The following is a 24,157-nucleotide window of genomic DNA, read 5'->3' as shown; positions in this document are numbered from 1 at the left end:
ACCTCTCTCGAGGATTCATATTGACATAATTAGTGGTGGACTATTAATGCAAAATAGACATCACTTTTACATTGAATTAAATGAAGGTTTGTTCCCTACCTTCTACAGTAACATTTGGCTATTAGTGGACCAAATTGGAGAGTGAAAAATACTTTACCTCTAAGCCCTTCAAAAATGCCATGGTAATGCCCTATGACAGTAATATGATACATTTTGTGGTACAAAACAATGTTTTAATTCCTGTAGACATCTTCTACTGTACAAAAGGGCCTCCAAACATTGTCAAGCCAGTGGTATAATGCTCTCCTTCTACTGAACAAATAAAGTGTGTACAAGAGGTTCTCAGGCCTCATCCCATCAGAACCATCTCAAAGCGCTTTACACAAATTAATTTCTTTGAAGTCCAGTGACTGTTCTTATGTATACATTTTGCACACAGCAAGAATTTAAAAAATTTAGCGGCCAGTGGGCATGCTGACTTCCATGGCCAACTCTTCGATTTGTGCTCCCGTTAAGTGAGACTCTGCTTTGGGAGCAGAAGCTAACACCTTCAGGGCTTACGTATGTAGATATTATATGTTAATTGCTTACCTCTTTATTAAGAATTTCAACATTTTAGCTGTGCTTTATCAAACTATTAGGATTAGTTTGAGTTGCACAAAGGCAGAAATAGTCTTAAATGGCAGGCCAATCAAACGGTGTTTGGGACATCCTTTGTCACTAAGACAAACATCAGTGAGCACTGTCATAATAGATTCCACTCTCTTCCACCTGCCCCACCTATCCTAAAGGTGGGGTGAAATCCAGTGATGGTCCATATCAACAGTACAAAGATATATGCCTAATGTAAACTTTGAATTGGATTTCTCCCTATTTCTCACACAATCTGTGCACATCTGTGCCTCTTCATACTGATCAACTAAAATCAGAAGCCCGGGATCTTTAGTAAGAGCAAAGGGAAATCCTGAGTGTTGGAGATGAAATATTTTTTTAAATCTTAATTTTCTTCCTTAAAAAAATTAAAAAATTTCCTCTTCTGTGTTCAGATCTCTCCAATGTCCTGTTTTATAACAGCCACAGCCAGGTGCAAAAATGCTATTGGGTCATTTACCCTCATATTTTCTCTTCCTCTCTTTAGGTGCAAACCCAAGTGCTACACAGTGCCACTATGTCACTCTTATGCTGAAGATAAAGATGTTTTGTTATGCTACTCTCTTACACTTTGATAGTGTAAATTGCTACATGCAGCATTATGTACAAGGCTGTGTTTGTATGTGTTTGTAACATGATCCACAGTCTAGTTATTTTTGTACCAACCATGAATCAACCATTTATGTTACTGCACCATAATGTGACAAACACAAATATATCACACTGGAACATCTTCCAGATGAACTACCCAACCTGAACCAAAGAGCCTTTAAAATCCTGTCAGTGACAGTGTGAAGACTGGCTTTGGAACATAAAAATATATAGAAGTTACCACAGGAAAACAGGTTATTCGGCCGAACCAGTCCCTGTGGCATTGACCCTCTGCATGGGCAATTAGTTCTAATCACATTTACCCACCCTGTTCCCATATCTCTTTGTACCCGTTTCATACATCCACCTATTAAATCTAATCTTGAATGGTGACAGTTTTTGCATCAACCACCAACCGTGGAAGTGAATTCCATATCCTCATAACTCTGTGTAAAGAAGTTTCTCTTATCCCTCTGTTCTAAATCTCTCACATTTAATCTTGAGCACTAATATTGGAAACTGTCTGCTTTTATCTACCCTAAGCCAACCCTTCCATTAGTCATATTGCCCTGTAATCTGCATTGTTTTAACAAAAAAGATAGAATTTTTCAAGTCTTTCTTCATATTTGTATTTCCTCATACCAGGCAGCATCCTAGTGAATCTGCGCTGTACCCTCTCTAAAGCCGCAAAATATTTCCTATAACGTGGATCCCAATACTGCACAGTACTCCAACTGAGGTCTTATTAAGGTTCCATTTAGTTCATATAGGTCCATAATCACTCTTGCCCTCCACCCTATCACAGACCTTCCCATTTGTTCTTTCCTTCCCTCTCCTCCCTCCCCCACTTTCCCTGGCTCTGTACTTGCTTAAAAACTGTTAACTCTTTAATGTCTTCCAGATCTGCCAAAAGGTCTTCGCCCTGAAACATTAACTCCATTTCTTTCTCCACAGATGCTGCCTGACTTGCTGAGTATTTCCAGCATTTTCAGTTTTTAATTCCATACAGGTTTGTCATTACCTCTTGCCTTTTCTATTCTGTATCTTGAAATAAAATTTAGAATTCCATTAGCTGTTTTTACAGTCATATCAAATTAAGGTTAAATTAAATCCCTCCATGGCATACTCCTCCTTATTTCTGTAGCCTGCTTCAGCCTTATAACCCTCCGAGAGCTCTGCATTCCTCCAATTCTGGCCTCTTGTGCATCCCCGATTTCCTCCGCCCTCCATTGGCGGCCGTGCCTACAGCTGTCTGGGCCCTAAGCTCTGGAATTCCCTCCCTGAACCGCTCCGCCTCTCTACCTCTCTCTCGTCCTTTAAGACGCTCCTAAAAATCCACTTTGACCAAGCTTTCAGTCATTCGTCCGAATGTCTGCTTATATGGCTTGGTGTCAAATTTTGTCTGATAGTGCACCTGTGGAGCACCTTGGGACGTTTTACTTTGTTAAAGGTGCTATATAAATGCAAGTTGCTGTTGTATTAATTGCTGCCTTTAGTGTCCTGTGAATCTATACCCTCAAATTTTTCTGCACTTTCACAGCACCAAGTCTGCTTCTATTTGAACAAGCCGAAGGCCCTACCAACGTGACTGCAGTGTTACTTTCAAAGTGTTTGCACTTGATAAAGTACTGAATCTTTATGGGAAGATAATGTGTTTAAAAAAACTTATTGATGACTTTCAATTATGGGCTGTTCATCTGCAAATCGATTTTAACATAATTTATCACTGGCTGCATGTTTATAACATGACATATAAAAAGAAGACAGGATAAATTAAAAAAAATACACTTCAGCCATGACTTCCTGTGGCGCATTTGAGAGCAGCTTTGAAGAATGTAAAATCACCTAGACCTTCCCCCGTGGGGCGGGATGCGCTATTGCGCAATATTGGAATACTTCTATACATAAATATAAATGAGCGTGGTTTCTTTTAACTCTGGACTGATGTGTGTGTGGACAGTACAACTGTTGTTAAGGGATGGAGTAGAGAGGGGGGGGGGAGAGAAAATATATTAGCAAAACTAAAATTAATTAAACACTAAACACGGAAACATGATGTGAGCCGTACGAAGTACACAGGTAGGAACCCAACTGTGTAAATGAATCTTTGTCCCACACAAGGCGTGCGCTCCCCCCCCCCCCCCCTAAAAAAATCAATCGCCCATCCGGGTCTTCCTGGAGGAGACATTTCTGTCCAACCTAACCTGATACGAGCCCGCTAGTTATTTGATTGACAGCCGCGTCAACGAATGGCGAGCCCGCCCTGGCGCCATTACGCTGCGTAGTGGAATGTCAGTTGCATCTTTCCGCCAATCAGCATCGAGCAGTTGAGGGGGGGGCCGGATGTGCACCTATCAAGTTAGTCGGAGCAGGCGCACAGAAGTTAATGGTTCGGGTGGACTAATATTGGCGGGGCCTAGTCTGTCTGTGAGGCGCGGAGGGGGCTTTCGCTGGTAGTAGCCGAAGTCAAAACTTTACATCAGAAAAATTAAAACAGAACAAACAAAAAAATAATATTTACAGCTTCTAGTCAGACTCAGGGGCGCCCGACACGGTAAGGATAGAGCGCGAAGAATATGCAGAATGAAGTGATAGCGGAGAACCGAGCGCTGGACACGATGACAGACGGCTTTGAAGACGAGATAGATTCCGTGACCGCTGCCGTCAGCACTAAAGTTCGCATTTTAGAGCCGACTCCCGGGGATCGCCTGGATTTCAAACTGGCTGTGCTTTCTGGGAGCGAAGAGGATGAGGTTTCTGAGGTAAAGTGACCCTCACTTCACGTCGCCACTCAACGACACCGCTCTGTACTCAAATCGTTTTAAGGTGTTAATGCTCTTCCCCCACACCCCCCCCCCCCAATCCCTCCTCCCCCCCAATCCCTCCTCCAAATGGTAGGCCCGAGAGCTGTGTGTTAGTGGCGGTGCGCACAAATTTGGGCCTAAGTTTGTAATACGAAGCCGAGGCTCGGCCGCGGAGCCGGGTGAAGCGGTAGGCCGAGGGAGGGAGAAGAGAGGAGGAGGGGGGGAGGAAGAGAGAAAAGAGGAGCCAAAGAGCCGAATGCGCTTGCGCAGCGGCCGCCCTAAGTCATGGGAGTTGTAGTTTATGTGGTGACTCGGAGTTTGACGGGAATAGGAGGAAAAGCAAGGCCCGAACTACAACTCCCAGCGGCCGCACGGCCCTCCTAGCTGCTGGATTTTTTTTTGGAATCCAGAAACTAGTTCTGGCCTGAATTGTCTTGAAGCCACTAACCCTTTTCGAATTACGATTAACATAGGTTCAACCAACAAGGGCCGCTGCATCTGACATTCCCCAAGATATAAACGCATCAAATAAGACATGATCTTCTGTATAATATGTTTACTTAGTAATTCTTCAGCCCCATTTTCTGTAAATATGTCTCGCTTACGTATGCCTGACTACAAACGAAGTTGGAAGGTACCATATTCCCATTTACGTTAGGAAGCGTCGAACAGAAGGCAAATGGGCATAGTAGGCCTCTGGTCCTTAAATGCTGCCCCCGTTCGCACAAATTTAGTCTTATGGGCCTTGTCACATGATGTTAGCTCATAGAACGGATATGGTTGTAGTTTATAGCTCAATTACAGTTCCAGATTGATTTTGATGCATTACCAGATGAGCTTGATATGCCTGGTTTCACTGCATTGGGAAGAGCTGGTACTTGGTGTGTTGATGTGTGACAAGTAGAACGAGTAGATCTTTCACATGGGGGAGGGGGGAATGCCAGTTCCATTTTACAGGTTTCTCAACTTTTTTTGTTTGGAGGTGGGGTGAAATTTAAGAGTATTTAAGATCTTAGTGGCAGTATGACACCTTAAGGCAACACAGTTCCACTGTGTTTTTACTCTGACCAGGCACACACATTTTCTTGATCTATGTAACTGAATCTAAATATCACAATTCACAGAATGGATGCATGGAAATTAGAGGAGAGAGAAATCAAGAAAAGAATTGCTGGAGTTGAAGTTTTTATGATTAACATATTCAGGTGTTGTGATAACCTGAAGGAACGCAAAAGTTAAAAGTAACTTAAGGAGTTACATGCTCAGAGAAGGAAGTAAACATACACAGGTATAAAATTGAGCTAGGTTGGCTGATTGGTTATTTCTTATTTATTTTCTTAGCTGAAATGCTGAAACTGGATTGTAGGAAAGAAGGGGGGACATAAAATGAATTATTCTAGATTGACATCAAATTGTGTATGGCAGTTTGAAATTACATAAGTAAAAGGTAAGTTTTGTGTATCTTGTAGAAAATGATCTTTCACTAGGGGTTACACATAATTTTGGGCAAAGTCTTGCCACCTGAACATTTAGATTATTCTGTATTAGCTGAATACCAAAGTACATCGAGTTGAGAGCACAGAAACATTCGGTCCAACTGGTCTATGCTAGCATTTATGCTCCGCGAGCCTCCTCCCTCCTCTCTACTTCATCTAACCCTATCAGCATACCCTTCTATTCCTTTCTCCCTTGTGTACTTATCTAGCTTCCCCTTAAATGCATCTATGCTATTTGCCTGAACTACATTGAGTTAAACTGACTATTTATCATAACTGGGCATTTCTGTGGATTAGGTAACTATTAAATTTTAGTTTTGGAAGTTTCTTAAAATAGTTTTTCACCTTTTTTTGAAGCTTTCAGCTCTAGTTGGAGTTCCTTGGGGGTTTCCTGTTCAAGTGGCTATTCATTGAGAGCTTAGGCAGTAAATGTTGGCACATATTTGAGCCCTGTCCTGTTACACCAAGACACCTTCTCTCCTTTCCTCCCTTAGCCTCTGCACTGAGTGACTCCTCATTCTCAGTGCCACAATACTTCTGCAGCTGTTGATCTGTTCAGTCATTCCCTCACTTTTACCTCTGATTCCCCTGTTCCAAGTAAAACCATCACGCTCTACCATCCTGTTCGTTCTGTATGATACTGCCCCATGTTGACTCCCTCAAGTCCAAGGAATGCAGACTTGAGCGTACCTGCTGCACAAATGGTTTAGTCATCTCCAGATCTGGCTGGACCACATCATATGCTATCAGGCCTCACTCTTCTCTGCCAAAATTCATGAGCCACTCCCCAGCCTCCTCTACCTCACCTCCAACAAGAAGTGCAAGGAGCTTGTGGACTTTGTCACTAAAATTGAGACCATCTGTTCAACTGCCTCTTTTGCTTCACCTCTCACCCACTGACAGCTCCTGCCCTTGCCTTGAACTTGTCGTTCTCTAGCTTCTATCCTTCCAAATTTATCTTGTCCATGAGACCCACCTCCTGCTCCTTTGATCCCATTCACACTGAACTGCTGACCACACAACTTCCCTTCCTGGCCCCAATGCTCGCTGCTGTTATCAATTGTTTCTCTCCCTTTCCCTTTCAAAGTAGCTAGCATAATACCCTCCTTTTTAACAAAAAACCCTCGACCTCTGTCCTTGCAAACTATTCCACCTCCAGCCTCCCTTTCCTCTCCAAAGTTCTTGAATGTATTGTTGCATCCCAAATTTGTGCCCATCTTTCGCGCAACTCTGTTTGAATCTCTCCCATTAGGATTCAGGGCTGCATTTAAACAGCTCTAAGCAAAGTCAAAAATGACACTACAGTCACAGAATATTATCCCTCTTCACCCTCTCAGGAGCCATTGACATGGTCGACCACAGCATCCTGCTTCAATGCTTCTCCTCCCTCATCCAGCTCCACCTCATCCAGCTCAGTTGAGCTACCCTCACTTGGTTTCACTCACCTATCCATTCGTAGCCAGAGCATCTCTAACAATGGCTTCTTTTCTATCACCTGCGCCGTTACCTCGAGTCCCCCAATGGTCTATCTTTGGCCCCCTCTTTCTCATTTACACGCTGCCCCTTGGTGACTATTTGAGAAGATGGGGTCAATTTCCATGTACGCTGACTGCACACAGCTCTTCCCCTCCACCATCTCTCCCGACCCCTCCACTGTTCCTCTGTTGGACAAGCAGTCTCCCAGACTGCTTGTCCAATGTCCAGTTTTGGATCAGCCGCAATTTCCTTCAGGTAAGCATTGGGAAGACCAAAGCCGTTTTCTTTGTCCCTGCCACAACTCCGTACCCTTGCTACTGATTCTGACCCCCCCCTCCCCGACCAACTGTTTTGCAGCCTTGGCATCCTATTCCACCCTGTGCTGAGTTTTCAACCTCATATTTTCTCCATCACAAAGACTGACTATACTTCTACCTTCATGACATTGCCTGACTCCACCCCTGCCATTGCCCTCTACTGCTGAAGCCCTCATCCATGCCTTTATCAATTCTAGACTCGACTATTCCAATGCTGTGCTGGCCAGACTCCCATCCTCCACACTCAGTAAACTTCAGCTTGTTGTTGCCCGTATCCTATTTTGCTCCAAGTCCCACTCACTTGTCAACTCTGTCCTTGCTGACCAAATTGGCTTACAGTCCCCCTATCTCTTACAATGGAAAATTCTCATCCTAGTATTTAAGTCACTTAATGGTCTTGCCCCTCCTTATGTCTGCAACCTTCTCTAGGCTTGCAGTCACCACAGAACTCTCCATTCCTCCGGCTCTGGCCTCTTGTGAATCTCCCCTCTTTTTTTTCCCCCCACCCTAACTGTGTTGGCGGTACTTTCAGCTGAAATTCCCTCCCTAAAGGCCTCCTTAAAACCCAGCCCTTTGATCACCTCTCCTAATATCTCCTTTTGCTCAGTGTCCATTTTTGTCTGTTTACCTCTCTGTGAAGTGCCTTTGGACCCTTTTTTACCTTAAAGGTGCAATATGAATGCAAGTTGTCGTCTGCATAGGTGCACTTTGCAGCATAAGAGCTGGATAGCAGTCAGCAGCAGAAAAGTTCACCAACTGCTGTCCTGGCTAATATCAGCAATGTTAGCACGGGTTGAATAAATCTGGAACCATCTGGGCTATATATTTTGGTATCAATGGCCCATTAAGCCTGTTAAGGAGCTTATTTGGAGAAATCTTCATTTTTGTAAGGCTGTCCTGTAAATTTCCATTTCAGCTAGCCTTTGGGGAGCAGCTTTGCAGGGGTGATATCAATCAGGGATCTAGTGCACTTGCTCTGAAGGTGAGTCTTCCATTGTCAGTCTTATGAAGACTATTCCTGGTCTTTAAAATATTTGGGGTAGTGGTGATAGGACTGGTCTTTAACAACAACAACTTGCATTTACACAACTTTTATGTAGTAAAATGTCCCAAGGCATTTCACAGAAGCATTATCAAGCAAAATTTGACACTGAGCCGCATTGAGATATCAGGACAGGTGACCAAAAGCTTGGTCAAAGAGGTAGGTTTTAAGGATCGTCCTAAAGGAGGAGAGAGGGGTAGAGGCGGAGATGTTTAGGGAGGGAATTCCAGATCTTGGGGTTTAGACAGCTGAAGGCACATCCGCCAATGGTGGAGCAGTTAAAATCGGGGATGCACAAGACGCCAGAATTGAAGGAGTGCAGAGATTTCGGAGGGTTGTAGGGCTGGAGGAGGTTAGAGATAGCCAGGACGAGGCCATGAAGGGATTTGAAGACAGGGATGAGAAGGTAACATAGTCATGGGTGAGGGTTGCAGCAGCAGATTCGCTGAGGCAGGGGTGGAGACTGGCAGTGTTAGAGGTGGAAGTTGTTGGCCTTGGTGATGGAGTGGATATGTGGTCAGAAGGTCAGATAAGACGCCAAAGTTACAAATGGTCTGGTTCAGCCTTGGGGTGGAGTCTGTGACTGGCGAGTGGCGTTTGTGGCGGGGACCGACGACAATGGCTTCGGTCTTCCGAATATTTAATCGCAGGAAATTTCTGCTCCGTCCAGTACTGGATGTTGGACATGTAGTATGGCAACTTAAAGACAGTGGCGGGGTCGTGAAAGGTGGTGGTGAGGTAGAGGTGGGTGTTGTCAGTGTACATGTGGAACCTAACGTGTTTTTAGATGATGTCGCCGAGGGGCAGTATGTGGATGAGAAATAGGAGGGGGACGAGGATAAATCCATGGGGGACTCTAGCGATAATGGGGCGGGAAGAGGAGCCATTGCAGGTGATTCTCTGGCTACGACTCGGTAGATAAGAATGGAGCCAGGTGAGGTTGTTCCATCCAGCTGGATGACTGAGGAGAGGCATTGGAGGAGGATGGTATGGTCAGTTGTGCCAAAGGCTGTGGACAGGTTGAGAAGGATGAGGAGGGATAGTTTACCATGGTCACAGTCACATAGGATGTCATTTGTGCCTTTGTTAAGGGGCTTTACAATAGTGGCGGGGTGGAAACATGATTGGAGGGATTCGAACATGGAGTTGTGCAAAAGATGGGCATGGATTTGGGAGGCTGGAGATGGGGCGGTAGTTTACAAGGACAGAGGAGTCACGGATGGGTTTTTTGAGCAATGGGGTGATGACGGCAGATTTGAAGTAACTGGCAAGGGAACTTTCCATTCCATGGAATCAACAACCCTTTGGTGGCTGATTCGTCAGCTTGTCTGGTACTTGAAGGTTGGCTGAAATAGTACAGGACATCAATAAAGCTATACTAGTTGGAGGATTTTTGAGAGATTTGGGCGATTTTTTTTGGGGTGAAATCACAGTATGCAATATTAACACAAAAATGCACTATAGTGTTTGTATGAAATTAATTCGTGTTCTTTTATTAAAGGTATTATCAATTAATATTAGATGGGTTAATGCTGTCATGATTTTACAATTGAACCTACTCTTGTTGAATTTTGATGAAATGTCAAGACATATTTTGCTAACTCTCGTGCTTGGCTACAGTTTCACGGGTGCTGATAGCCACCTGGGGGTAATCGATCTAAGTATATTTTTCATATGAAGCTAGATGGTAAATGCTGATGTGCTGTATGATTGAGATAGAGGGTCACAGTTGAACCTGAGCCAGTCTTCACACTTAAACTTTTCAGCAGTGGTCCGAACCTGGCTTTGTTTTTTTTCCTTAGCCAAGGACTCAGAACAGTTATATTGCCCCACCACTGCCTTGTAGAGAATGGCTAACAGAGCACAGATCCAGGATTGAACCTGAAACATTTCTCATCTGTAAGTCTCAACACCACAACACATTCACCAAGACAGCTTATTTTTGTCTCTGTAACATTGCCTGTCTCTGTCCCCAATTTACCCCCTACTGTATCACCCCAGGCTTCTTGCCTCCACTAGCTCCTTGTTCCTCAGCACGCTGACTTCAAAATCCTTGTGTACAAATTTATACATGGCCTTGTGCAACTTTACCTCTGCAACCTCCTCCATCTTATGTTCCAGTCTGAACCCTCTGCTTTTCCAATTCTGTACTACAGTGTATGTTACCCCACCCTTCACTGCATCATTGGCGACTGAACCTTCAGCAACCATGCCCTTAACTCTGGAATTAATTTCCTAGATCTGTGTCTTGCCCCATCTCACCTCCTCTTCAAGAGCCTCCTTAAAAGCCACCCTAATGATTACCTCTCCTGATTTTGTTCTTAATCTTGCTAGGTGTCCATTCATTTAATCCATTCTTGATCTGAGAACTTGTTCCTCCAACTCTGGCCTCGTGCTTCCCCTGCTTCTTTCACCCTACCATTGATGGCCGTGCCTTGAACTGTCTAGGCCCTATGCTCTGGAATTCCCTCTCTAAACCCCTCTGCCTCTCCACTTCTCTCTCCTTTTGAGACACTCCTTAAAACTACCTCTTTTACCAAGCTTTTAGTCACCCGTCCTACTATCTCCTCCATTGACTGTCCATTTTTATCTGATTACTCTTCTGTGAAACATATTGGGGCGTTTTTCTACATTGAAGGTGCTATATTGATGCAAGTTGTTCCTGGCAAAGCACCATGGGACACAGCAATGTGTTAAAGGGGCTATACACATGCAAGTTGTTGCCTGTCGAAGCCTTAAATCAATCTCAAGTCTGCCCTGCCAGTGTAAGTACATATCTGAATTATTTGCTTGTAGAATCTCCTCTTCCTTTTTAAAACATTAATTGATATGGTTTCTTTATTTAAACTTTTGGTTCTTATGTGTAGTAGAGTTTTCCCAAATGAACCTTAGTTCGTTCTCCTGATGGCATGGTGGGTAAAGGCACGGCAGATTGTAGCACTAACCTTACAGGTCTTATAGGCGCCTAGTATTATTCTTGATTGGTGCTCTTGACTGATCTCAGCAGGGGGAAGCACAATTGTCTTTAGTGCTCCTAAGCTAGTGAGGGGAAAAATTAGCCAGGTTTCTCATCACTTTCCAGTGAATCTTGCTGGAAAGTGAACATCAGCTGAGAATAGGATCAGGCTTGGCTGCGATGCCCTGCATTGTAAAATAGCCTGCTGATGCCCACTTTCTAGACTTGACGTGAAGTACTGTTGGGTGAGGTACTAGTGGGCTACTAGAACCTGTGGAATGGTACCCCAGCAAGAGTCGGCACAGTCGAATGAAGGGGAGAAAAATACAAGCATTATTTCATAAGTATGTGAGCAGGAACATTTTCAGGAGAGGTAGGCACTTCATCAATATGCATACTGTTTCATTTCATAACCAGTCTTGTTAAACATAACTTATTTACCTTCTGACAATGTTGAAATGTACTACTTCCTTGTCTGTTCCTGCCCCGCTATACAAAATCTGGGACTGAGCAGGTAGGATGACCTGCCACCATGCTTCTGCTGTTAATATTCCCTTCAGCCTGTTATGTACTTTTTCCACCTTAAGTAAAATAACTGTGGGCTTGGGTGAATATGCTCTGTTGTATTCAGCCATGCAGACCAGGGAGGTCTCTGGTTTAAACTTCAGTTTTTCCCATGTTATTTGACTTCAGTCACAGTAGTGGTGGGAATGTTGCAATTGATTTCAGTCCCCTGAGCATCAAAGAGGTGAAAAAAAAGCCAAAGTTCCTGCTGACTTTTATTGAATAATCCCAATAAGAATCAGCACCTTCAGGAGAGGTCCAAAACATTTTTTGGGGAAGAGTGGTGGTAGAGCAGTCTTGAACCATTTTATTGCCTTTCAAAGTTAAGCTAAATGTGGGCAGGATTTAAATTGAGAGGTTAGCCTGTGCTGCAGGTGATATTACGTCATCATTGCTAGCCTGTGCCTGAATATATTCTTCCGTTTGTGTAGACAACCCAAACAAGACCAGCATTGAGGGGAAGTCCAAGTACAAGTGTTAGCCAAGGCTGTGCCATGTCTGATGCTGTATTTATATTACAGCCCTGACTTCAGCAATGCTGTAATATAAATGGGGTGACACCAGTGTCTTGCGTATGATATAGGGTTATTTATTCCCCCCGATGGAGGCAGCACAGTGGCAGTGTAAATAACTGAAACAGGCTACCATTTTTCTGGCTGCAGGTAGAATGAGTTCTCAGTTTATTGGCCAGAAAATTTGAAGTCGCAGTTGTGATTTTTAAACTAATTGTGCTGCACGGTGCAAAACTATTGGTACTAGAAGTGGTTCTGCTTTATAAGCTGTATGGACTTGTGATCTGCAAGCCCAATTCCAGTTTCATAGCTAGTGGTCACCTGGTGTTGGATTTTTGCTAACAACGGTTTACAGTAGGTGCTAGGCGTCTACACTTTGTTTTCTTGGATATTTTTAAATGGCTAATTGTTCCCAACAAATGTTTAGTTGTATGCAGAAGTAATTTTCCCATAGATTTTTGAACTCTAGGGGAATCAAGGGATATGGGGATTGGGCGGGAAAGTGGAGTTGAGGTCGAAGATCAGCCATGATCTAATTGAATGGTGGAGCAGGCTCGAGGGGCCTTATGGCCTACTCCTCCTATTTCTCTTGTTCTTATGGCAAGTGTAGATACTGTGTATTAGAATTGGGATAAGTTCTTTTATCCTCCATGATTGTGGTTAGTTCACTACCTATGTACAACTATATATAAAGAATGGCCATCTCGATAAGGTTCTGGAGGGCTACTGGCATTGACAGAAGTGTGAAACTTCACCTTGAGAGGTGGGGAGAAAATTGGAAGGTGGGCAAATTGCAATGAATAAAACGTAATAGTTCCTTTGGATCTATTTCCTGCTGCTGGGAGGCACACAAAAGTGACTCAAGGTGACTTTTTGCTGCCTTATGGGGAAGTGCCAGGCCTCTGCTCTAGACTTCCCTGTGGCAGTGTGACTTTGATACAAATTGTGAGAGATGGGATTGAGGCTTCAAACCCATATTCCACCACTTCATGGCACAGTTTAGTCACTTGATTCCTGGACCTTGTGTTCAAACTCAACTGTTCATATTCAACTGTGTGATGTACATGGGACATTTACTGGTGTTTTATGTGTGTAAAATACTTGGGGTCCAGGGTGTTTTTTTAAAACAAGGGTAGCGAGTATGAGACTGGAAATTAAATACATCTTGCAGGCACTAACCGGTGAGTATCTGTGAAGAATCAAAACAGCAAGGCGTTAATAAAGAAGAAATTCATAACTAGTTTCTTTGGAAGATTGTGAATAATAGTGATTATTAAAACTACAACATGGTAACTGTACCTGATCTCTCTCTGGCTGCATGCTAAATATAATCTCCACTTTGATACTAACAGTGCATATTACAATAGGCCTTTCTTTCAACCACTTTCATTTCTCCATGTTGTCATGTGATGAAAAGGGTTGGGTATAGTGCAAAGCTCAGTAGCATGTTTAAACATTTGAATCACTCAAACCAAACCGTCCTCCACTGTACAATCTGGGCATAGATATGTTGAAATTATGGGAATTTATTGAAAAATGAACATTTATTTTATCAAGTTTCTCCTTTCAAGAAAGCATTGATTTCTGGTGGGTAGTTTGACAAGCACAGGATGTCCTCTGGTATGTTGATCAAATGGTCTATCTTTGTGAATGAGCCTGGTCAGTGAATGTTGGCAGGCTGTTAGATCATGAAGAGGGTAGGGTAAATATTATAGCTGAGCCTCTGTGCACATTTTATCTGTTGTAGCTGCATAATAATCAGGAGTCAGAATACTAGGTAATTCTTTTTCCTTCGTAATCAGCTAACCAGCACCTCACCAAAGTGGCAAGTGTAATCGCTATTTTCAACTTGGCTGGGATGGTGTTGACTTAGAACAGATTGGAAATTGAACCTCAAACTAGGCATTTTCTTGGTCTTTGCAGCTTTATGCATTACAGCTTGGGGCCCTAAAATTTCTGTAATTTCAAGATGCTTCTGCAACTGTAAATCCTTAAGGCTTTATTAAATTGTAAGATTGTGTATGCCACTAGCCAATATTGCTGATGGAGAACCTTTCTTTAAAGAGGACATTACTTTTTATTCAAACAATCACCTGTTATATAGAAAAACATATGCTCCTGTTTAAAATAAATTGTATTTGCTGCTGGGAGCAACGTGAATTCAGGCCTTCTCTCTGCTGGGCCACTTCCTGGTGTTACTGGGAGTGCCCCATTGCAGACGGTGAGGGTTGTGACTTTGGATTGACCTGAGACCTGATCTGGAGACCTTGGGGAATTATGCTACCGGCTGGGAAGTGCTTTGTCAGTAGGGTGGTTTTCAGTATTTTCAAAACACCGATCAGGTCAGAAGATGTGGAACCTGCTGCTTGCAGTGGAGACACTGGGTTTAAAAAAAGTAAAACAAAATTTTGACAGCATGTATTATTTTTATCTATTAAATGGTAATATACTTAAATAAAAAGAACTTCCCTTAGGTGTGCCTTTACTGTTAATTATTGCAAAAGGAGTTGGAAAGTAAGAACTTGCATTTATGTGGTTTTTTTGATTTCAGGACATCCTAAAGTGCTTGAAGTGTACTTGTTGTTTTGTAGGTAGTCAATTTATGCATAGCAATGAGATGATGATCAGATAATTTGTTTTGGTGGTGTTACTTAAGAGATGGATGGGCCAGGACACTGGGAGAACTCCACTGCACTTTGACAAGTCTTACAGAATCTTTTGTGTCTACCTGAACAGACTGTAGAGCTGCAGTTTATCACCTCATACAAAAGACGATATCTCTGAAAATGCAGCACACTTTCAGTACTACAGCCTACAAGTCCTGGAGTGGAGTTTGAAGCTATCGTATTCCTACCCAAAGACGAGAATACTACCAACTGAGCCAAACTAATACTGGAGATTGCAGTACATTTCTTTGACTTAACTTACTACAATTTGAACCACTCTATTTAATGCTTTCTATGTAATAAATTAGGAATTGTTTTTTTCTGTGGGCATTCTTTTGATATCAAGGTTGTGCAGGTCTTTTGTTTCAGATGAGTTGATTAAAAAGTTTAACTGACCAATAGGTTAAATAAATACTTCCGAATGGGTGTGGAATGTACACCTTTGGTCATTCAGATCATGTCTTACAGTAAAGTATTTACATCATTGACAAAATTAAAGATGCTGAATAGTAAGTATTTAGCTAGGCTGTTGGGATGTATGTTATCTGAAAGCAAGTCCATATAATTGGTATCTTGGTTGTGTTACATACAATTTAAATGAGTGTTAAGTGTCTAGCACAAGTCAGTTTTGTGTTGAATTTCCAACAGCTGCAAATATTGTATTTGGTTATTGGATTTGTACTGTTTTGAGCGTATCATCATTCATATACAATAATCTGACTCACTGACTGAAATTTGAAAGCTGTTTTCTCAATCCAAAAAAAGCAGATAAGGTACAATTGGTTAACATAGTAGTTACTATAGTTATGAAAGCCTATTTTAAACCCAGTTAGAGATTTTGGACAACAGCACCAATATAGGATCCTAGGGAAAGTGAGTTGGAGGGAAGGGGACTCTGAATCTAGTAAGTGCACTGAATGGTGTGGTATTGAGCCATACAGACTACAAATTGTCCCAGGGTTGATCCCTGATCTGCAGTAGGGATGCTGCAGTCGGCCTCAGTTAGGGAGGGGGGAAATCACGGTTCATTTTCTTGGTTGCAGTTCAGTGAAAAAGTGTGGAAAGTGTGCATATGTGGACATTGGGTGAGCACAAGATTGGACTTGGTGGTATTTCTCCCAGCCATTGAATAGCTTACTGATTATTTACTGCATGGACTCATTTCTGAAGAATACCCCAGCATGAGTCATAGCTTTTACTGAAAGGAAGGCAGAAAATTGGTGGAGAAATGTTGGGGAGGGGAGTGGGAACTCATTCCCAACCCATAGGCTAGAATAGCATGTAGGTTTGTAATGTGTTGCTAGAGCCCTGCTATTAATGCTCTACGTGCCTTTAGGTTACTTTGAGAGCACGTGACAGCCTTTGAAAGAAATGAAAACTTGAGATTATGTTGTTGGAGCTAGGAAAGTTGAGTCTCTCCTGGATGGTTTCTTGTTTGCAGCAGTGGAAATGTTTCCATATACTTTCTCCACTGTTGCCGATTGTATAAAGGTCTTAAGGAGAGGTAACCTTGTTAACTACATTGTTTACTTCCTGTCTGTTGATTCCTTGCATTCACTGCCAACCCCAATTTAAGTGAGGGACTACAGCTAACTGTTTCCAGACAAGTCGGATCTCATTAACAAATATGGGAAACCTGCCATAATGGCTGCTTCCTTCAGTTTACGAGGATTCCCCAATATGCAAAGGAGTGACATTCTCAGGATGGTCAGTGGCCTTAAAGGTGGAGACCAAAACTCTGCTGAGCCAGGGAGCAGATACCATTAAAGCAGAGAAAATCAAAAGCTCTGCTCTAGTTATGTAGTAATCCCAAAAAGTGCAGAGCTCTGTTTATGTTGGGTCTAAAAATTCTGAGCTCTTCAAATCAATGGTGAAGTTTAAGACTGTACTAAATACATCACTTGGACAGTACATCAGAGAGCTGGCCCAGTGTGGTTGTTCTGAGACTTGCATTTACATGTCCAATGACTGCATAGTTGCTAATATTTCAACAAAGCATAATTGTGGGCATTGTTTGAGTACTGCTAATTAATTCCTTTTTATTTGTCATGTTTGTTTTCCTTTTATTTTTGTACTTCAATATTCTTGATATGTTTATTTCTCCTAGATTTAACTTTGTTCCACACCTTCAGTCATTTGTGCGCTTGCATTATTTCTGGTTGTATTTTCTGTGAATGCTGTCCTTATCAAGGTGAGGCACTGGGGAGTTTCCATTTTAGCATTGAGAATTATCGGGTCAGGTGTAGCACTGTCAAGATCCCTCCACTATGCCCAACAAACTTTGCTAGAACTATATAAAACACTAGTTAGACCACAGCTAGAGTACTGCGTACAGTTCTGATCACCACATTACAGGAAAGATGTGATTGCACTTGAGAGGGTACAGAGGAGATTTACGAGGATGTTGCCAGGACTGGAGAATTTTAGCTTTGAGAAAAGATTGGATAGGCTGGGGTTGTTTTCTTTGGAACAAAGGAGGCTGAGGGGAGATTTAATTGCGGTGTATAAAATTGTGAGAGGCCTAGATGGAGTGGATAGGTAGCCTATTTCCCTTAGCAGAGGGGTCAACAACCAGGGGGCATAGATTTAAAGTAGTTGTTAGAAGGATTAGAGGGGAGTTGAGATTTTTTCACCCAGAGGGTGGTAGGGGTCTGGAATCCACTGCCTGAAAGGGTGGTCGAGGCAGAAATCCTCATTGCATTCAAAACGTACTTGGATATACACTTCAAGTGCTGCAACCTACAAGGCTACGGACCAAGAGCGGGAAAGTGGGATTAGGCTGGATAGCTCCTTTTCGGCTGGCGCAAACATGATGGGCTGAATGGCCCCCTTTTGTGCTGTAAATTTCTATGATTCTGAAGTGTCTCAGCCCCAAGCTCAGAAAAACTTTCCCGATTGCACAAGTGTGGCATTTTTCTTTTTCTCACACCAGTGATTCTATGGTCTGAATGAGATTGCCAATTGGTGCAGAATTAGGGGCAGTTTTGTGCTGTCATCTCTCCCCAGTAGGAAATGGTTTGAGACTTCCCAAATTCAATTCACAGAATTTTGGATGAGCTCAAGTTTACGCAGGGTGGAAGATTGGAATAGTCGAGTCTAGAGGTAACAAAGGTATGGATGATGGTTTCCGCAACAGATGACTAGTGGCCATTGATCATGTGTGTCTGGAATATGAGCAATAGCTGACACATTTGAGACCAGTGCTCTCCGAGCCCAATGACTGCATTCGTATACTGTCGGGTGGAGTCACTGTATAGCATTTGAGAAAGGGATTCCTGTTTGACTCCCACCCCCACTCCCTAAGGCTGCCGAGACCAATTATGATTGAGGTCAGCGAATTCAGATCAGACTAGGGATCAAACCTGGGAACTTCTGGTTTGTACAACAACAATAACAACCTGCATTTATATATAGTGCTGTTAACGTAGTAAAATATCCCAAGGTGCTTCATAGGCGCGTTATGAAACAAAATTTGATGCCGAGTCCCATAAGGAGCTATTCGGACAGGTGACCAAAAGCTTGGGTCAAAGGTATAGGCTTTAAGAAGCATCTTAAAGGAGAAGAGAGAGATAGAGAGGCGAAGAGGTTTAGAGAAGGAATTCAGGAGCTTTGGGCCTATGCATGGCCACCAATGGTGGACTGATGAAAATTGGCGATATGCAGGAGACCAGAATTGGAGGAGTGTAGAGATGTCGGAGGGTTGTAGGGCCGGAAGAAGTTACAGAGATCGGGAGAGACGAGGATGAGAATTTTAAAATCGAGATGTTGGCAGACCAGCAGCCAACGTAGGTCAGCGAGCACAGGGGTGATGGGTGAACGGGATTTGGTGCAAGTACAGGGCAGTTACTCACAATATAAAGTTGTGAAGACATTGGAAGAAGTCTAACACCCTTTATAGGATGGGATGCATATCTGGAAGGAGTTGGGTATGAAGATTTCCATCATGCATCATCTGGCACGTAAATGAGTTTGAATTTTGCGCAATTTAGTTCGTTCCGTTGTTATCTTTCAAGGAATGAGCCTTGTGTGCTCATTACCTTGTATTAGCAGGGAATGCTTATATTGACCACTTCGTAGGGATCATCCGGCCCTGCTGCAGGAGTGCACTCCCTTAACATGATGACTGAAATTTTATTTTCCCTGTCGGTCAAGGCAGAGGAAACGATAATTGTTATAGGAGCCCCTTACTGATGGAGGAAAACTTGATACTTTATAATTCTAGTTCTGAGCATTAAATGGCCCAGCTGGATCATTCACAGAAGGGATCTGATGATGCAGATGGAGGGTAGTGAGATATGAAATAGCAACCTGAAGGGCTTCTGTCAATTTTGCTTTTGAAAGATAGGATAGCAAAACAATATTTCTCTTGTTTGGTGAACTTTAGTTCTGAAGTCTTTGTTACACAAAACGCCTGGTGGCAAGACTTCAGCTAAAGCCCCTTAGACATTCTAGTCACCCTGTCCTATTTACATATGCTTAATCAAGGCTTGTCACTTCCACATTGAAATGACTGGCACAAGAACTCTGCCCACCTGTGAGATTTAGTTACAGAACACCCTATGACTTTTAGGTTCATGAAAGGTGAATGTTTTCCTGCCTGGAATTTGAATCCTTGGCCTGAACAAATTGTGGGGCAGAACAGTTTGAACCAATGTTTTTTGGCTTGCATTTTTGCATGAGTTAGATTGTTGGCACTTAGCTCAGCGTGTAGAATTAGTGGATGTATTTCTTTAGTGATGGACCTACCATATCTTGTTTGATACACGGAGAGAGCAGTTATAAGACACTGCCTACTGATGTTACTAGAAATGATCTTATTTCATTTATCCCAGGAATCGTGGTACAATGTTTTAGTTGCCGCACAAATTTAAAAAAAAACTTTCTATGTAGATATAATTTAAGATTATTTGTTAACTAGATGTTTTTTTCCTGTAAGAATAAATCTTTGGTAAAACCATCATTAAGCAAGAGTTACTGACTGAGTAGTAGATCTTTGAGTAGTGGAACGTATCTCCTTGTCTGGTCACGAACCACTAGGGAAAGCTGGAGCCCATTCTTGAATTTTATGACAGCCTGATGGACAGTTTTGGGGGTTTTGCTTCATGCAAACTGTAGGGTAAGTACCTGAGGGCGACGTGCATGCTTCGACAAAAGCAATATCTTGATCTGCTACCTCAGAGTAAGTGACTTTGCAGAGGTTTAGCTGGCCTGCACATTTAAATCCTCAGGGTATTCATCTCCAGATTCTGCACTATTGTATGGTGCTATTTGTTCATGGATTTGAATGATGAAAGATATTAAATGACTTACCCATAGGTGAGGTTTTTCTCATTCGGTGAATGTAGCTCAGCTCCAGTGCTTGCTGCTTGCGGCTATTTTTTTTTCTTGCCAATTTTCTTGCACCCCCTTTTTCCTGAAGGCTATGGCACAGTTCTTTTGGGACGGGTTACTCTTGGGGGGGGGGGGGGGGGGGGGGGGGTATTGCTCAAGTTGACATTCTTGTGCAGCTGTGAAGTTGAATACAAACTGTGTATGACTGGGGGTATCACATCTGAGCCTGATTCTATTCATGCTTGATAAGTCCACACATGTTTGTCCGCCAGTGGTCTATGGATAGTAATCGGCAATAGGAACCATGGCTGACGTTTCCCCTTCCTAACCAGACTGAGGTCAAACCTGGAACCTCCAGGTCTGTATGGCTTAGTTATATACTGGATAAATTCTCTAATCCATCAATGAAGACACTTCTTGCTTGGACCTATTTTCAGATAGATGTGCATAAACTTTTAAAGTCTGTAAAAGTGAAATTTATTGTTATGTCTGCATTATGGTAGAATTGACCAGTTCTGTGCATTTCACTGATGCCCCATTGTTCTACTTCTGCTGTTTACCTATCTGTTTACCTTGTGGAGGACCTTAGCTGACTGAAGTGAAAATTACTAACATAATGACCTAGCATAGTGTACATATGTGCTTTGGTGGTATTTCAAAGCTGTAATCTAACCCTCTGCTTCAAATGACTCTCAACTATACATGATTCGCTCCTCAGGCTTGTTATCCGTAGACTTCTTGCGCATATAGTCCTGTAATTTGTTCGCTCCTGGCTCTTCTGCATACTAAATGTGTAAAAATTCTTTTGACGTGTATGGTTAAAATAAAACTTATGCAGACCTGTCCAAATAACTAAGTCAGTTCAATTTACAGCTGTTACTGCTGTTCATCTAAACTACTCCTGCATTTTATTTATTAGTTTTGTTTATTTCTTCCTTCACTCCTGAAAATGTTGTCTTGTGCTGAGATGAACCATTCTCTGACAACATGCCCCAAGTGGCCAGTAGCAATGGCTAACTTCAACTATGTCAGCTAACTAAGCACAGGAATGAAAGCAAACCTGGGATCTTGGGCTTTGTCTCAATTAAGCACAAGTTGGTAATAACTGACTTTTTCCAAATCTTATACTGAAAAAGCCATTGCGATATAACTTCAGGTTTAAGTCTCCTATATACACTGGGAAAATAGAATGACCTATTTCCTTTCACTAATGGAAAATGGGAGATTTTGGCTTTATTTGTAAGAGAACAAAATGCGCAATAAAAAATAGGCAGATCAAAGTTTTTGATGGACTCCTTTGGAACTGATGAAAAGTTACATGCAAAAGGAAAATGTTAACTTATCTTTCTCTTTCAGATCCTGACTGACATTGTATGCATTTCCAGCATTATCTGTTTTTACTTCAGTATTTCATTGGGTTTCTAGGCCAGTACAAGTAGGTTTTGAAAATTGTTTACAATGGACTTCAGAGACACAGGTCCAGGTATGGTATTTGCAAGAAAAATACTCTTATCTCTGACTTCTATTAAGTTTAATTTCCATTTTTCTTCCAGTGTGAGTGAGCTGCAGATGGTGAAATCAGAGAGTCAGGTAGCACCATGAGTAAATATTACATTAAGTCCCAATCTGCCTTGCATTTCTTGGGAGTCCCTGGACCATAACATTTTAGCCAATCCCATGCATGCTGGAATATGCAGCACTCACTCTCTCGTCTCATGCCCTTGCACCTCTTCCCTCTTGCTTACCTCTTTTTCAGTCAAGTGTAAATCTAGAGTGTCGATTGCAATCTGGAGTAAAAATACTTCAATTGGAGAAGGGCCAATTTCAGTGGGTTGAGAATGGATCTGGCCCGGGCAAATTGGAATCCAAGATTGGCAGACAAAACTGTAATTGAACAATGGGCGGCATTTAAAGAGGAGATGGTTCGTGTACAGTCCAGATACATTCCCACAAGGGGGAAAGTAGGGCAACCAAACCCAGGGCTCACTGGATGACAAAAGAGATAGAGAATGAGATGAAACAGAAAAAGTGGGCGTATGACAGATGTCAGGTTGATAATACAAGTGAAAACCAAGCTGAATATAGAAAATGAGAAGTGAAAAAGGAAATAAGAGGGACAACGAGAGAGTATGAGAATAGACTGGCGCCTAAACAAAAGGAATGCAAAAGTCTTGTACAGGCATATATATAGTAAATGGGTAGTAAGAGGGGTGGGGCTGATTTAGGGACCGAAAAGGAGATCTACGCATGGAGGCAGAGGGCGTGACTGAGGTACTAAACGACTGGTCTGCATCTATCTTTACCAAGGAAGAAGATGCTGTCAAAAGAGGAGGTAGTTGAGATACTGGATGGGCTAAAAATTGATGGAGGAGGTACTAGAAAGGCTGGTTGTATTTAAAGTGGATAAGTCACCCGGTCCAGATGGGATGCATCCTCTGTTACTGAGGGAATTATGGGTGGAAATTGCAGAGATGCTGGCCTTAATCTTCCAATCCTCCTTAGATATGGGGGTGGTGCCAGAGGACTGGAGAATTGCAAATGTTACACCATTGTTCAAAAAAGGGTGCAAGGATAAACCCGGCAACTACAGGCCAGTCAGTTTAACCTTAGTAGTGGGGAAGTTTTTAGAAATGATAATCTGGGACAAAATTAATAGTCACTTGGACAAGTGTGGATTAATAAAGGAAAGCCAGCATCGATTTGTTAAAGGCAAATCGTGTTTAACGAACTTGATTGAGTTTTTTAATGAAGTAACAGAGAGGGTTGATGAGGGCAATGTGGTTGATGTATATATGGACTTTCAAAAGGCGTTTGATAAAGTGCCACATAATAGGCTTGTCAGCAAAGTCGAAGCCCATGGAATAAAAGGGGCAGCGGAAGCATGAATACAAAATTGTCTAAGTGACAGGAAACAGATTTGAGGTGATTGGCAGAAGAACCAAAGGCGACATGAGGAAAAATCCTTTTTACGCAGTGAGTAGTTATGATTGGGAATTCGCTGCCTGAAAGGGTGTGAGAGGCAGATTCAATCGCGACTTTTATAAAGGAATTGGATAAATAGTTGAAGGGGGAAAAATTTGCAGGGGTATGGGGAAAGTACGGATGACTGGCACCAACTGGATTGCTCTCTCGCCTCACTTTCCCCCTTTCTCTCTCTCGCCTCACTTTCCCCCTTTCTCTCTCTCGCCTCACTTTCCCCCTTTCTCTCTCTCGCCTCACTTTCCCCCTTTCTCTCTCTCGCCTCACTTTCCCCCTTTCTCTCTCTCGCCTCACTTTCCCCCTTTCTCTCTCTCGCCTCACTTTCCCCCTTTCTCTCTCTCGCCTCACTTTCCCCCTTTCTCTCTCTCGCCTCACTTTCCCCCTTTCTCTCTCTCGCCTCACTTTCCCCCTTTCTCTCTCTCGCCTCACTTTCCCCCTTTCTCTCTCTCGCCTCACTTTCCCCCTTTCTCTCTCTCGCCTCACTTTCCCCCTTTCTCTCTCTCGCCTCACTTTCCCCCTTTCTCTCTCTCGCCTCACTTTCCCCCTTTCTCTCTCTCGCCTCACTTTCCCCCTTTCTCTCTCTCGCCTCACTTTCCCCCTTTCTCTCTCTCGCCTCACTTTCCCCCTTTCTCTCTCTCGCCTCACTTTCCCCCTTTCTCTCTCTCGCCTCACTTTCCCCCTTTCTCTCTCTCGCCTCACTTTCCCCCTTTCTCTCTCTCGCCTCACTTTCCCCCTTTCTCTCTCTCGCCTCACTTTCCCCCTTTCTCTCTCA

General features: G+C 42.8%; 1 protein-coding gene across 10 annotated transcripts in view; it reads left to right on the top strand.

The window, feature by feature from the left end:
- The first annotated feature begins 3,618 nt into the window (after positions 1-3,618).
- Positions 3,619-24,157, top strand: part of ankhd1 (ankyrin repeat and KH domain containing 1) — a 160,156-nt gene continuing 139,617 nt past the window's right edge. For all 10 annotated transcript variants that reach the window (XM_067996302.1, XM_067996301.1, XM_067996300.1 and 7 more), the window contains exon 1: positions 3,619-4,004. In XM_067996302.1, coding sequence (XP_067852403.1) covers positions 3,819-4,004 — 186 coding nt within the window. In that variant the 5' untranslated portion in view covers positions 3,619-3,818. The remainder of the gene's footprint in view (positions 4,005-24,157) is intronic.

The sequence above is a fragment of the Heptranchias perlo genome, chromosome 14 (assembly GCF_035084215.1).
Source record: "Heptranchias perlo isolate sHepPer1 chromosome 14, sHepPer1.hap1, whole genome shotgun sequence".
Lineage (NCBI taxonomy): Eukaryota > Metazoa > Chordata > Chondrichthyes > Hexanchiformes > Hexanchidae > Heptranchias > Heptranchias perlo.
This window is presented reverse-complemented; position numbering and strand designations above follow the sequence as displayed.